This window comes from Cygnus olor, chromosome 2 (assembly GCF_009769625.2).
Source record: "Cygnus olor isolate bCygOlo1 chromosome 2, bCygOlo1.pri.v2, whole genome shotgun sequence".
Taxonomy (NCBI): domain Eukaryota; kingdom Metazoa; phylum Chordata; class Aves; order Anseriformes; family Anatidae; genus Cygnus; species Cygnus olor.
In genome coordinates this window covers 146,034,544-146,051,043 of record NC_049170.1, presented here as the reverse complement: position 1 = coordinate 146,051,043, position 16,500 = coordinate 146,034,544, and the positions used below count along the sequence as shown (strand labels likewise).

Genomic DNA, 16,500 nt, shown 5'->3' with positions numbered 1-16,500 from the left:
AACCCGCAAGGCCCTGGTGGCATCTTCACGTGGGGCCTTCTCATCCACCCGCCGAAAGGGTGGGATGTGGTTTCCCCAACCCCTCCACCCTACATATGAAAGCTCAAGGAGGATTATTTGTCAGAAGAGTGTCTTAGACTCTTAAACCAAACAGTAACTGGAAAATATGATTTATCAGGCAGGAAAAAAAATCCCTCTTCCTCATGCCAGCGACCAGTGTGATGTAGATGGTGTTTTATGGCAAGTGACTCTGTGTCTCTGTGTATGCACCAGTGCTCTCTACCAAGCAGAGCTGTGGCTCACTGTCTTCCTACAGAAAGAGGACTCTTTTTGGCAGTCCCCGTGGGTATATTCTTGTGATAAAATACGGAGGAGGTGTTAGAAACACAAATTGCAGTTTTTGAGTAGGTGTTTCGAGACTGAGAGCGATATAAACATTGCCTTCCTCTGAGGCAAAGAAAACTTCTGATGAAGTTTGCATATTTCCTGCTAGCACTGGGTATTATGATTGTGATACATAAAAATAAACCAAATCGGGAATTTTAAAATAATTATTTCAATTAAACAGAAGTTGAGCTTATTTTTACTGAGTTATCACCTTTCCAGATCCTTCAGTTAGCACTGTTCACCTCATAAAACTTCTTTATTCTGAGCTGCTTTCTGATATGTGCATATATCTGTGACACATGTAAATGTTCATTTTTCAGTGAATTACTTCAGAAAATAGCTTTCTTTGTAATATTTTGCAGAGAAAGGGTATTCAGCAGTTTATCTAGATTTTAGACTGACTATAATATTTTTCAAGGGAATTTACTGACTTTGCTATTGATGGCTGCAACAGTCTTCCTCGAGTTTCTTGATTTAAATGCAATTTTAGCCAGTGGAGCTCACGGTCAGTGTATTGAGATGCTTTTTAATTTGTTATAGCATATTTCTTTCTGCCGTTTTTCCCTGTCTGTTGAACAAAATGAATTCTCTAGGCCTTTCTTTTCAAGTTCACTTGACATTGCAGTTCAGTGTTATTCAGTCCTTGGCTTTGTTTCCTTTCTGTCCTTTGACAGTTCTGTATTTTCGTGTTTGCCTACCATATTGAACTGCAGTTGCAAATCTGAGCACAGTTTGTGAAAAAAAATATTTTTGGACTGTCTTAGCCATGTTAATTTTTTGAAACCATTTCTGTTGCATTTTTGACATTCATTGAGAGTGAATAAAATAAATATAGTATGTGGCTGTTAACCAAAGATTTTGTACCTATTGTAACAAGTGTCTTGTTTGCATTTGAAAAAGTATTTAGGCTGAATCCTTTGAGAATTATATAGTGCTCTGCATAATTGCTTTTAACGTTTTCAATAACTAACAAAAAGATGAATGCAGAATGAAAATAACTGCTTTTGAAACAGAAAAAGTTTCCTTTGATGAAATTCACACTACGGTTATTTGTTTCTAAAAGCCTGTATTTTACTCAAACACAACTTGGATCACCATAATTTTTCTCCAGTGCATAGCAGAACTTTTGTGAACTTGGTCCCTTTTAAAAACATCACGCAATGATATTTGTGACTTGGATTAGTGTTTGGTGTTTTTCATGTTTTCCTTCTCCCTCTTAACAAGGTTCTAACTTACTAAGCCATCTTTCTAGTCACAGATTCACTGAACAGCTGGGGTTGGAAGGGATGTCCAGAGGTCCTTGGTCCCATCCCCCTGCTCAAAATACGGTCAGCTAGGGCAGGCTGCTCAGGGTTTTGTCCACTCAGGTTTTGATTATCTCCGAGAATGGAGACTCCACATCTTCTTGGAGCAGTCGTTCCACAATTCACTCATCCTAACAATAGGAAGAGTGACTTCTGTTTAAGTTGAATTTCCTGTGCCCTTTACCGCTGATCCTAATGGTGGGCATCACTGAGAAGTCTTTTTTTTTCCCCCTTCTTTATCTCCTCACCTCTTTCCTGCTTAAGTACTTAGACTGATAAGATTCCCCTGGGACTTTTCCAGGCCAAACAGTCCCAGCTCTCTCTGCCTTTCCTCCAGCCCATTAATCATCTTCATGCCCTTTTGTTGGACTCTCTCCAATAAGTCCATCTCCCTCTTGTACTGAGGAGCCCAGCACTGGGCACAGCACTCCAGGGATGGCCTCACCAAGCTGAGCAGAGGGGAAGGATCACCTCTCTTGCCCGGCTTGTGATGCCTGATGCAGCCTAGGAGACCGTTGGCCCTCTTTGCTGCAAGGGCACGCTGCTGGCCCAGGTCCCACAGGGACTTTTCTGCAGAGCTGCTGTCTGGCTGGTCAACCCCAACACATGTTGGTGCCTGGGATTATTCCTCCTCACGTGCACGTCTGGTGCTGCTTGTTACAGCCCCTCTGCCTTTTACCTCGGGTCTGTTTGGGCTGTATTAATCTTGATGAACTTTTTAAAAATCCAGGTATTCTCTAGTTATGAAGGCATTTTGGCAGCCTGTGAAAGTAGAGGAACCACCAAGTGATGCAGTGATTCATTTTTTCCTCTAACTGGGGTGTTGTGCTCTTTGGCTGCTGTCAGAGTAAATGGTGAATGCTGTCTCAAGAGCTTAAAGTCTTCAGAGGAGAAACACAAATGGAAGGTATTGATTTGTCCAGTGTCTGTCAGCTGAGCAAGTAATGGAACAGCAGCCTCTTGCCTCCAGCTCCAAAGTTTCACCATGCTTTCTCTTACTCATTAGAGAACTGATAGTTGTGGATCCATCTTTGTACTTCCCAACTTGTTTCCCATGTACAAAACCTACTTTAAGTTTATAACTTCCTCCTTGGCGCAGAGTACATCTTCTGCCTGTTTAAACAGGGTGTGAGTTTAGTTCTTGGCTACTTTAAAAGAACAAGCCACACTTAGATATAAAAGTTGCAAGTGTTATGTTGCTGAAATATTAGCTTTGGCTTGCAGAATTATGCTGTATGATGTTACATACCCTAGAAAGGGGAGAAATTCACCCTAGCTTTGTCTTACAGACTCAGTCTAAAAGCCAAGAGCTTTATTTTCTAGATTTAAGATTCTTAAGCTTTTGAGGGTCTGAGTTTTGTTTAAATTATTTGGTAATCTTTGCATTTGATTATAGTGTGTGATCTCAAGTTGTCAGATGCCAAAGGCTGCTTGTGAGAAGACGTGACTGTCTCTCACCTCAAATATCTAGCCACTCCTGTTTTTATTGTTCCTCTTGCTGTGCTATGGGAAAGGCTTTTTGAAGCTTGTCTGCGTTGTCTGTAACATCGTGAATTCATTGTTTCAGGACACACTAAAGAATTTGCACTAAAATAGGGTATTACTGGTGGTAGCCTGGGCTTTAGGACTGAGGAACGCCAATGTTAGTGCCTCTCAGTAGGTACCTTGCAGTGTTAAAGCTTCTCAATACAGCAATACCATGCAGTGACATGGAGTTTTCTTGTAGTATTGAGTTGCCTTGGTCTAAATGTCCTAGCTGTCAGTTTATGATCCGAGCAGTGCTGCGAAATTGTAAGTTTTTCCGGTTTTGTTCTTGTTTGCTTTTGGTAGAGATAAACATTGTAATGCTGCAAATGATCACTTGCAATGAGGTCTCTGTCTTGTTTGTTACTGGGCAGTGCCCTTTTTATTACTTACTGTTGAACTTAAGCGTAGTAGTAATAGACATGTTCTTACGGTTTACTTCAAGGTTTAAGGTGTTTGCTGAATTACTTGCTTTACAACACCATTTTTCCACACTTACAAATATATGACCATGTGCGTTAACATTTGCTATGGTATTCATCTTGTTTCTTGGTTTAATGCTTGTCAAAACAGTATTTTGGTATATTCGCTCTCTCCTTCCTTCCTTCATCCTCTCTCTCTTGTGTGTGTCCACGTGTATATGCACACACAAGTGAAAACAAGGAAGCAGTAAGTGATAAGAAATCTGATTTCCTTGGGAAGAAAACTTGACCTGTAACAGTTAACAACTCGGGTTGTCCAAGACAAGATTGGAAGTCTGGTACAGAAATAGTTCAGGGATTTGGAGAGTGTTAATGCATCAACACAGTTGGGCTGGATCTGTCGTGGCCAGTTGAAATATCATTTAGTTATACCAGGTTTTACTTTCTCCACATCTGTGTGGAAAGCCTCTGAAGACTCAACAATGCTTATTTAAGTACTTCAGTGATTTTTGCATGTTAAAATGAGGACTGGCTCTTCCTTTTTTTTTTTCCCTCCCAAGTGTGGCATTCTAAAATGTGTTTCTCTGCCCCAATTAAGGACAGAGCATTGTCGTCGAAAGGCAGCAGGGGCTGGAAAAAATTGGTTTCCATGGTTCTTGTGTTGTAATGGTGTAGTTCTCCAGTGCTGGCAAGCCTTTCAAAACTTTACCTGCTGGCTTTCCTTGGCATCCACGTTGTAAGTAGAAATCTGTACTGTTATGCCTCAAAGCTTACACTTTAAAAATGTTAAGTAACTTAATGACGATTCACTAATTAAATGTTGCATGATGTTGTGGCAGCAGTGATGTAAGGAAACAGTACAGTGACATAGCAGTGATGTTCTCCTTGAACATCTCTGCGTTGGAATTGGCATAAGGTCAAGGTTTCACCTAATGAAGCAGAAAACATTTCTTCAATTGATCAGCTCCAAAATTCTGTAACACGTTGTTTTTCTTTATCCCATCAGTGCTAAACAATGATGTTAGAAGTGTGTTAAAAATAAATAAATGTGGATGCCATCATTCTGTATGACAGCTTTCTGGTAAGAATATCCTATTTTCTCATCACCGTAGGCTCTTGCTTCCTGCTAGCGTCCATGGTCACTAAATGGCATTTTGCATCTCCAGTTCACTGCTGATGCTTTTGCCCATCGTGTCAACATTTGCGTAATATTATTTGGCTTTGGGAATTGGAGGAGGTTGGTTTCCACAGGCAGGAAGGGATTGCCTCTATTGGAGCTTGATTTCACCTGCTGTTCCTTGGTGCAGCCAGCAGCTTCCAAAATGATTGTGCCATGGCCATTGGCAGGCAGGACTTGATTAAAAAAAAGAAAAAGCACAGGTTTTCATGAGATGTGAAGGTGTCTTCTTGTCCAGCTGCAATTATCTAGAAGACTTCCAGGCAAATTCCTTCATAATTTTGGGACCACTGTCCACTACCTACTTGTCCTCCAAAGTATTTTATTTTTCAGCCTCCCTAGATGTTAATCAGGGTCTTCCACTGTTCAACCCACCTACAAACAATTCCCTTGGTAGTGTTTCACAAACTAAAATCTATCTTAAGAGAATTGCAAAGAGCTCATGGTAACCAACATGGTACAATAAAGTACCAATGTAATGTATATTCCCTGTGAATATTTTATTATATATATTTAAAAAAAAGGCAATTATTTCTTATTCTCATTCTTTCTTATTCTGTCTCTCATTAGGCATCAGCTAAGTACGGATCTGCAGCCTCCACATGTGCAACGCAAGCCCTTCATTTCGTCTGTAGAAATAGTTAGCTGGAGGGGTTGGTTAGTTATCCTTTCAGAAACCTACACGTTAAGATATTTTTGCGTTAGCATTATGATAGTAAAAGTCGGCATTTTTTTCCCCTTTGATTTAAAGAGTTGTCCAGTGATAATAAGTGATGTAGGTGAATGTATCCATCTCCTGGGTAGTCGTTGGGTCTGTAGTCTGAGAGCTGAACCAGCCCCTCTCAGACCTTTCTGTGTACAAAGTAAAGAATAATAAAGGTTCTTATTGTGGCAGGAATGGCAAGCAAGAGGACTTGATTAATTTTCATCTGAAAGTCAGTGCTTGACAAAGTGAGGGGCTGACCACACGTCTCATAGTGGAGAGGTGGTTGTGCATCTTTTTTGGATTCAGGACGACTTGTACCTTGTGTGGATGGCACACATGTGGTTGTGTTGCGTGTGGTTTGAGGGCTTGGCTGGTAGATCCAAACTAAGGTATCCTTGACCGGTGCTTTCGTGGCTCTTAATCATCTGAATGGGGTGTCTTGGTCTTTCTATGCATGGTGGACAGCTGAATGGCTACATGCTGTATGGGATGTGTTACCAGGGTGTCAGGTGTTTTAAGAGGTATGTTGGAATGTCCTTTTGACTCTGTTCATCGAGGTATTGTACAGGGCTCCTACCTATTGATTTAAAAGAAAGAGACTCTGTATTATCAGCAAGTAATCCAGCAAGTGGACCATATAAAACTAGTAGGCTTTGTAAAACTATTGTGAATTTTGGGGGGAATTTGTGTGGGGACCCTCCGTCCCTCCTGATAGGAGCAGTACCTGGTTTCTATTTCTGGTCTTCTGGCACGTGGTGGGATCCTGCTCCGTGCGAATGGGCCCCAGTGGAAGATGCTCTAAGCCTGAGGCTGAAGACATGCTTGTCTCTTTTTTTTTTTTCCTCCCAAATGCACTTAACACATTTGAAAGCTAGATACTTGTGTAATTTTGATTCAAAAGGCATGCTTAAGGGGGTATCAACCACATTCCTCCTATGCTTTGCCAAAAATTAGAACTTTTCTTGACTGATTCTCACTGCCAAATGTTTCAACAGTGTTACCCCTGCATTATGGGCTGATGGAGGTCACAGAAAACAAATAGCTTGTGTAATTTCCAACTGAAGAAATAGTCTGTAGCAATGTTTTTCTTTTTAATAAATCCTGTTTTACGGTAAGAACGACCCGTGAAAATTGTTGTGTGAGTGGGGTGTCTGCCCAGTGCCTGGACCACATTTTGTGAGCTTGAAACATGAGAACAGTGCAAGAGATTCTTCAAAACTAGATGTGCGGATGCTTAATACCCAGCCGGCCAAAAACCCCTTGCTTCACTGTATCGGGTAAGATGAGATGGGTGATCTGGCTGTTGAAGATGCCCCTATTTCCCGCATCCCCCAACTTTTTGCAATGCAAGCACATAATGGTACAATTTTCACAAAGTAGCAAGTTTTACAAAAACAGAAAATCGTTCTGTTTTTCAAGGGGAGGTGGGGAGGTTTAAAAGCCTGAAAACCTCTCATGTGAAGTCACCGTCAATTTTCTTCACTTACTGAGAAGGTACTAACGAAATGAGACAGTCCTTCTTGTGATGTATACTGCATGACACCACAGATTTTTAAAATGCAGCGGATTGCTGAGTAGTTTCCATTACACTGTCTGTCCTGAGTTTGCTTTCAAACTGTCAAATGTGAAAATCTGTGTTAAATTAAAAAAAAAAAAAGTGAAAGTTATCATGTAATTCATTAGTCTTAAAGCATTTCATTTTTTTCCCAGATAATTTAATAAGATCTTAGAACAGTTTTGTGATAGAAAATTTCATAAAAATACATTGGATTGTATCCATTAATCTTTTTGGTACTTGGAAAAGGGGTTAGATTCTCACCACACTCTCTTGTTTTATTGTGTGCGTAATTGCTTTGTAACTCGTAGCACTAAGGTAGGTGTGTTGATAATATTTTGTAAAGAGCAAGCTCTTTTGACTGTTAACATAGCCTCGCGTGAGTAAGCAAGCAAAAATCAATGGCCAGTAGAGAAACTAAAGAAGCTTCTTTGGGAATTTGGCCTCTTAACTATGCTGTTCTTAAAATTTATTTTGTAAAGGAGGTGCTCAATCAAATAAGTTACTGTACCAAACAGTTGATTTTGGGTTTTGACCATACTGGCTCCCTTTCATGCCTTTAATCTTACTTTGAATTTTAGCACCTAGAATCATATTCACTAGACTGAAATTGTATAAGTAAAGGCTTCAAGGTGCTGAAGTTGATGGGAGTGCTTTCCTAATAGAAAACATTTGATGCTTTCCCTAGGAATTTGATTTTTATTAGGAAATCAGATTGCATCTTCTTGCTCTTTTACAAGGAAAGCAACAATTAGGTTGGCCAGATGGCAGTTTTTATTAGTATTATTTACTGCTATTGTGACAATGTAGTGCTGATTGGAGCTTTTTTTATTGATGGAGAGTTCAATATTGAACTAGATGCATCTCCAGCCAACAGCCAAAAATAGTAGTGTAGTAAGCCAAACGGAAATTTTAGATACCAAAAATGTTTACCTGCCTTATAGGAGGAGGTTGAGGATTAAGTGATGAGTGTTTGTACAGTATGTGAAGATGTAGCTCTCTATATAAATGTCAAGAAAACTACTCCAGATATATGGTGGAAAACATTCACAATGTGTTCCATTTGTCTTATGACAATTCCTTCTTAAATATCATTGTTAACAAAGTAGTGACGTTTGTATTGCTTGACTTCAACTTTAACTTCAAAATGTTAGTTTAGAATGGATTTCTGCATTAAGAAATGTTTTTTAGAAGACTCAAGTGTTTTAGTATTTCTGGAAGTTATTATTATGCTTTTATCCCGTGGAATACTGTTGCAAACTTCAAAAGACAATTTTGGAAGTCATCTTGATGGTCCTGCCCATCTCTTCTAGGCTCTTCTTGAGGTTCAGGTGTGTTTGTTTAGAAACAGCACAGGTTTCCTTTACCTTGAGTTGTGAAGGGAGTTGTGTGGTCAGTAAGATTTATTTAGCTTTTCCAACGGCTTATCTGAGCATTCACTTACGTTTTAATAAAATTACACGATAGCTTGATTGGTTTGATTGCCTCCTTATTCGGTGGTTACGCGCTTAGAGTGAAGCCCCAAGCTCGCTGTCAGTGAGCACTGGGCGAGTGCCAGCACATGTGCAGGAAGTGGTGTGCTTCCATTTGCTGCTTTACGTTGTCCTGTCACGCACACCCCCATGTTCCCCGTTCCCTTGTTTTACTCCTTTCCTCTGGAAACTTGTCCGTATCCTTCTTTATTCCCACCACTGGCAGCTGTCCCTTCCTGCCTTGCTTCCTCTGGTAGGAAGCGCGGCCTTGTGCTGGGCCACGTCTCGGAGCAGCCTCTGTCGAGCACCGAGCTAGAGGTTGGGCGATCACTGCCTCTCTTGGTGTGGTCCCGAGCTCCAGGACAGCCACCCCTGCACGTGCAGTTACTGCCAAGCCTCCCATCATCAGTTCTGCTGGAGAGTGTGCATGGGCAACTGCTGTCTGCATCGGTAATAAATAGCGGTCCAGAAGCAGGTGCTTACATCGGGGGGACTATCTCCCCTTAGAAGCACTCCAGACACGTTTTATTTTCATGCTCCTGTTCCTTGTTGCCATTCACCTACAGGTTAAGATACCTCCTCTAGCTATCATACGCTTTTTCTGCACAGCTCTCACTTGACATCGCTCGGTGCTGTGGTAAAACTAAGGTTGAATTGTGATCGGCATTAAAAATGAATGAGCTTGCTGAGCCTGCACAATTACTGGTTAAGTTAGTTTTCCCTCTTTTGTTCCTCTCCCCTTCTTTCTTGTAAAATGAAGGTCTTCGGGCTTAAAAAGTGTTGAGAAACTAGCAAATGATCGTGTACTCACAGAAGACAGCTGGGATTGCTCTTCATACAGCAGCAGCATCAATGTCATAAATGGAGGTGATTGCTCCAGATTTGTTTCAATTTATCCCATAGTCTCTATTAAAATAGAAGAAAAAAAACATACGTGCTTTTCCAAGGGCAAGCAGTTTTTTCACCAGAATTCCTAACTTATTAAAATGTAACAATTCCTTAAGAAAAATTTAATTCACTTTGGACAAATTTATTCTGCCCTTCTTTCTTTAATCCTCGAATGTAGCAAATGAAATGGAGTTGAATTAAGTCTTTTGACTCACTTTTGTTTTTGTGGTCTTGTGATTGACTATGACTCTTGGACTTTTGCCTATTTTCAGGTGATTTTTTTCCCATCCAGCTATTCACAGGCCCTGGTCTGCTTAGCTTCCAAGTCTAGAGGAGATCAGGTGCTTTCAGCCTGCTATAGCAAAAATGCATAAAATAGAGTACTGTTTTGTAACCGACTTGATATTTCAGAGGAGGAAATGAATATTATAGAGGAAGGCAATATTTACTTTTAATATTTTTTTCTCCCTGAATAGGTGAATTGTTGAGTTACTAAGCTTGTGCATTTGTCTTGGGAGAAGTTGGGGGTTGGATATAGATAAAAATCTGCAAATACATGCATACATGTGTGTTGTAGTCTTAAGCATAAGAAATATGTTTCAGTGGTATCTAAAGGCTTTTTCAGGTGAAATATTGCCGTCGCTAGAATTAACCGTTTTCTTGTTTTCTTATTTCTCTTTGCCAACCCCTCCTATTTTTTATTTTTTCACCAGAATAAGTTGGCTGTTGTGATGCTTATATTCGTATTTTCACAATTTGAGTTGCTATCGATAGAGGCAGTCCGTGTGATTCTTAGTTTTTTAGACAATTAATTGAGATTGTATGTGTGGAGGGAAATGAATTAATCTGTTGTCTCCATAATTCTCTGCGCTTAATTAAATTAAATAAATCAATTTTCCTTCTTTTCAAATGCATACGCTAGTTCCTTGAACTAGCATCTGCTAACTTGTTTTAGTCATTGAAGATACTGTCTGAAGCATACATGTGGTTTGGCAGAGCTTAATATGCATAGAAAAAACAGAATTTTTTGTGCTGCTAAAAAGTACCATGGAGTGTATAGCACTTGTTTAGAATGCTCGCTACCACATGGTAGCACTTCAAAAGAGACAAATTATTGCCTGAAAAATACTAGCCATGTTAGAAGCGGTGCTACAAAAGGGATATTTTGGCTGGTTTTCAGTATAGCTTGACCAGAATAACCAAAATTGGCCATGCCCGTGTTGTTGGTTAAATTCAGAGAAGTGTTGGTGCAGAAGCTGGTTACTGTCTTTTGAGAGACTTCAGTGTATCTGTCTTTTGAGTGCCCGAGGTTCTGCGAGGAAATAATATTCATCCTCAGGTAGTCCGGGCAGTCTTTGAGGAGGCCATTGGGGGTGAAAGGTGTGGGAAAGGTCTCGAAATTGTACTTGAAATCGCTTGACGTGCCCTCGTGAAGACATATGTAACTTTTGCTGCTTGAATTTCTAGCTGAAGCACCAATTTGCTGAATATGAGTCAAGACAGATACCAAAAGTGTGAAATCCAGCCTGGAGGTTATGGTAACAGTAGAGGTTTTTAGTTTCTTTGGTAATGCCACGGGTGTTCAGTGGGTGCTGCAGAGAGCTGGATGAGCAGCAATGCCAAACCAGTCCACAGCCCGTGGTACTGGTACGAAGTTCTCTTCTGGGGAGACATCTTGGTTGCCACTCTTCAAACCAGACTTCTTAAGATGTAACAACTTAAAATAGGTTTTGGAAATTGAGGTCCTACACGTCTAAGGTACTGTCGGATGCATTGGTCAGGATTGCACATCTAGTATTTACCAGTAGTCTGAAGATGGGCAGCTGGAAATGCATCTCATTGATAGTACAATATCTATTTCAGAACTGAATTTTGGCAACCTGTACATCGCTATGTGACTTCCTGAGATACGGATTTTAATAATTCGTTTATAAAGACATGAAAATAATACAATTTTAGAGTGTTGAATAAACTTGCATCATGTGTCAGGCTGCTACAAGAATGCTTGTTTTGGAAGAGTTTTAGAAATAAGCTGTTACTTCAAGCAGGATGTGAATTTGCCAATTGTTTGTGAACTCCAGTGCCTTAATTTGTTTGCATTTTAAAATCACCACATTGACTGTTTTTTTTTTTTTTCAGTATCTCAGTTGATTTGGCCTATTCTGAACTTAGGTTTTCAAATAGTGAAATTGACTGAGGATGTTTTAAGGTGTTTAAGGAATATGGTTGAGTTGTCCCCAGTGTTAAATGGGTCACCACATCACTGATGAACACATCAGTGTTCAGTTCTTGGCCTCGTCTCTGTTCTATTATATAAATTTGGGTATGTTATTTTCTTATTGTTAACATAGGGGATATACCTCTTCTACGTTAAATCCTAGGTAGTTTCTAATATTGCCAGTATTTTTTGGAAAAGGAGAAAGTGTTGATGTTATTTTAATATTGTCTTTAGTCTTGTACAACAGGTTTGTTAAAACTTAATATAAATCAGGGAAAAAAAATACCCACCAAACTACTTCAATAGTCTCTTCTGTTTCTGTGTTCAGTTAAGGGATTTTGTTAGTACAAATTCACACAAGTAGCAGTCAGATTCAAGTAAAGCACCTATTCTGTACAGTTTTGTGTTTTCTTTTCCAGCTGTAGATAAATTATAATAATGCTTACTAGCTGCATTGATTTTTCTCCTTCCCTTCTGCCTACCTGTTAAATTTGTTTGCAGATGTGCAAAAAAAAAAAGAAGGCAATTTTAGAGGAAGAATACTTTTTTGCTATCATTAAAAAAAGCAAAACAAAACAAAAAAAACAGTTCTGTTGAAAAAAAAACACCCGTGCAGGTGCTCAGGAGATGGACATGGGGTCCTGTATTATGGTGTTCCTGTTCTCAATGCGGGAAGCACAGGGAAGTGCAAACGTGCCTGATAGCTTGCCTCATCATAACAAAGCTTCTGAACAGATAGTTTCCTTAAAATACAGGTTTCACTGATTAAATGAAAACAGTCTTCTAGTCTGATTGACTATTCCCCAGCCCTTTTCCGTGCTCACGTAAGTTCTGGGTGTTCTCAGTCTTGGTGGCATCTTTGCAGCGTGGCTAAGGAAGGAGGAGGGTACCCACGTTTCCAAATCCTGGGCTTTGAACCAGTGAACTCCGTGGTGAAGTGCCTGACTTTCTCCAGTTCTAGCAGAATGGAAACCACATAGGAAAAAAGCTCTTGCCTAAGCTGTGCTTAACTTGTAGGTAGAAAGATGATGTTTTGTAGATTGGGCAAAAAATGTAAAGAAAAGGTGGCAATGATAACAACAAAAGCAACTTGGGGGCTGTTACCCATTTGTGCAAGTTGGCAGCTTGTTGGAGCTATCTAGCAGCTAATACGTGTTATAAAATATATATGTTTGGTTAAAAGAGTTTCCATTTCTCTCTGGTGGGGACTGCATCATGTTTTAATTTCTGCAGTTGTTTTCCCAAGGCAGAGATGTTAGCTATTGATGCTTTATTGGTTCTTTGAGATTTTTCCGCTATTGCCTTCATTATCATCTAACTGCTAACAGTCTTCGGAGGAGGAATTGCTGACTTGAATCTGGATGGTTTTCAGCAAGTCCTTTTTCTTCTACGTGATATCTCAAACTTATGTTCAGTCACACGCTGCTGGTTATACTGCGTTTAGAAAAGAAGCTGTCCTGGAACTTAATTACAGGTTACCTCTCAGTGAATGCTTTTAAGAGTGTGATATGCCGTATTCAGGTTTTGAAAGTTTTGGATGTTTTCCTAGGGTGTTCCCTGTCTTCAGCATCTCCTTAAGATCTCTTAAGGGAGAAATTATCTGAATGGGTCGACCATATGATTTCACAGGAATCTGTGTGTAAAATATCTTTTTTCCATCACCATGTGGCTACCTGTACTCAGTGTCCTCAATTGCAAGAGAATCTCCACTGCCAGGAGCAGTATAACTCAGCTGTCTAAAAATCCACACTTAAATTTAATTCTCAAAAAAGGTTTTCTCTCTCCCAACTGCTTTTGAAAATCCATATCTATTTCTTTTTCCTTTTCATGATTTTATCTAGCTGGAAAGCATTTAACCATAATTTCATGTCTTAGCATGTCCTAGCAAGTAATGTCAAAAGCAAGTCTTACTTGCTTCTTACACAGATAAAACTTTAAAAAACATTTTTTAACCAAAGAAGCCTATTCTGTCTGAATTTTCCACATTTATTAAATATATCACGTGCTTTTTCTATTCAAAGTCATGGTCCCTGCAGTAATCTTATAGTTCTGGGCAAAGTTTGTGTTTAATAAGTTTTATTTTTAAAAGGGAGAGACTTAATACCCCCACCCCTGATGCACACGCAAGAGAGGAAACAACAAAACGTAAATCTAAGGACTGAGATGCTCTGACAAGCTGGATCTTGGCTTTGCTTTTGTGAGAAAAGTGGGAAATGTCTTGAGGTACTACCTGCTAAAGCAGCACAGGCTGCTGAGTAAGGAGGATTCGTGGAAGTGGCTAGTATTTCTGGAAGCTGTGCGATGAAAGGGGGATTAAAATTTGTTTTATTTCAGTCTGGCAAGGGGGAAGGTTTTCATACTGACATTAGAATAGCTGTTTTGATCAGTTCAGACTACTTAGCTGTCTGTCCAGAGGAGTGTAGTGGCATCCTTACATCTGCCTTGGTTTGGTGACAGCCAAGAGGTGCAGGCCTTTTCCCTGCATGCAGCACGTGGGGTTTCAGGCTATAGCCTGGATGGGTTTGCGCGTTAGTTTTGGATGCTAGATTATCGTTGGTGTCCTGGGTGAAACACAAATTGTAAGTCATGTATGCTAAAAGATTATGAAATAGAATGCAAGCACCAACATATGCTGATGGAAAAAGTCTGGAAGTGATCATGTAAATGTATGTAGATTACTTTAAAAATACAATTAACAAGATATGGAGATGTAAAAGGGCTAGCAGGCTGCAGAATTTAGTTTGTGTTTCCATTCTTGAAAAATCTCTCTTTATATCTTTAAAGAATATAATTGTTTTTTCTCCTGGATATGGTACGAAGTGGGGTCTGAACACTTAGCATGTTCTGTCCTCTAATTAAGTTGTTGCTCTCTTTTATAATGAATATCATATTTTCATCCGTGCGAGGAGAAGCCATGGGAAAAAAATAACAAAAATAAATGCACAGGATCGAGTTGGTTTTATATTTGTGAATTTGCAGCTGCAGACAAAACTTCAGGATTGTGTAGTATTGCGTCTGATTTCCTAGGAGTTGGCTGTGAGCATGGGCACACTGAAGTCTGCTCCCTTATGTATAGTCAGCAGGCGCAGTGTCTGTCTAAAAGGTCTGGTAAGTGATAAGGTGTGTGGATCTGCTTGTTAGGATCATGTTAAGCATTGCTTCGTAGAATGCTCTTCCATCAAGGCAATCTGTTTTAATGAGGCATGTGATAGAAACAATTTTATTCATCGGTACAATAAAATATTACAGCTATTGGTGTAAAAATCAACAAATTTTCTCTACTGTTTAAAATGTGTATGTTTTATATACTCTGTGTGTGTATAAAAAGAAGAAACAGTGTTAAGAACTTAAGAATAAATGGAATCAAAACTCTCTGACAACTATAGCTGGTGCCCCAAACTACAATGCTGAAAATGTAGTTCTCAGTTATGGTGAAGACTCAAGTGAGTTCTCTCCTATTTCTTACATACATTAAACAATTTTCCTTTTGATTCTAAAAATTATCTAATTCCTGACAGTATTATAACTTAACTCATGATTTTTTTTTTTACAAAATGGTAGATTGCTACTGCTTAATGAAACCCAGTATCTGAATTTTTTTATGAATGAGCAAGGTAATAGACACTGTAAATGACACGTAACAGTTTGTTGATCATGTTAGCAATTAAGTCCAGCTGAAAAAAGAAAAAGTCTGCTTACTTAGGCTAGTCTTACTCTCTGAGGAAGCTCTGGATTCTCCTGCAGATAGTCCAGTAGCGAATAAACAAACTTCTACGCAGTTGCAACAATGAAAAAGAAAAAAATACGGTTCAGTCATTTAATATTAAACTCTCTCTAGAAATAGTACAGGTTGTGTAAGTTTACTTTTCAAACATACTTTTTGTTTAATCTAGTTCAGTACCAGATGGAAATGATGCGAAGCCTTCGCCACGTAAACATTGATCATCTTCACGTCGGCTGGTACCAGTCCACATACTATGGCTCTTTTGTCACCCGTGCCCTCCTGGACTCCCAGTTCAGTTACCAGCACGCAATTGAGGAGTCTGTAGTTCTCATTTACGGTTAGTATGAGGTTTCCTTTATTATTCCTTTCCCCTCTTAATATTATTACTACTATTTTTGTATTCTGTCCTTTGCCTGTAAGAGTAGCCTGGCAGGCCTTTTCAAGTAAATACCAACCCTGTGTCTACGGCAGCCTCAGCAGCAGCTAAGTCTAGACAGGGTTTCCTTCTTTCTGTTTATTTTTCTTGCTATCAGAGCCCTGATGTGTACGTTTTGGAATGCTGGAGTAGCTGCTTCATTTTTATTCCTTCATCTCCCCTCCCTCGTCGGAGGGGCTGGTGGAACTCGACCAGATGTCTAACAAACCCCGATTGCTAGCGTGTCTGGCTCTGTACGTGACTGACCAATCATGACACGAATTGCCAAGTTTTTTTATACCTCTGACAGAAGCATACAAAACCTGGACTGTTTCTTAGCACAAAGATTTTTTTCTTTTCTGCCTATTTAATGGTGTTTCCTCAAGCTCTCCAGACCAGATGTTCTGTGCTGTATCAGAACCGTAGGCAATTTAACAGCTTTATAGCCTTCCCCCTCCCCAAACACTCACAGTTTGCCATATCTGGCAGACTTGCATATAGTTTCCAGCTGAGAAGTAAATGTAACGTCCTGAGTATCTGTCAGAAAAAATACTAATGAATACGATCAATCTTATGAGCTGCCCCAAAATTGTTTCAGTATGTTAACAATTGGATTACAGTAAAGAACAAGTTGTTAAAGTATACTTATATTGGCTGGAAACATTGCATCATCAGACCTTGATGAATTTTCCACTTGTTTCAGTCTAT

At 39.6% G+C, this 16,500-nt stretch overlaps 1 protein-coding gene across 1 annotated transcript in view; it reads left to right on the top strand.

Annotated features, from left to right (window-relative positions):
* EIF3H (eukaryotic translation initiation factor 3 subunit H) overlaps nucleotides 1–16,500 on the top strand; it is an 85,354-nt gene that overhangs the window by 52,917 nt on the left and 15,937 nt on the right. The window contains exon 3 of the mRNA XM_040546928.1: nucleotides 15,547–15,714. Coding sequence (XP_040402862.1) covers nucleotides 15,547–15,714 — 168 coding nt within the window. The remainder of the gene's footprint in view (nucleotides 1–15,546; nucleotides 15,715–16,500) is intronic.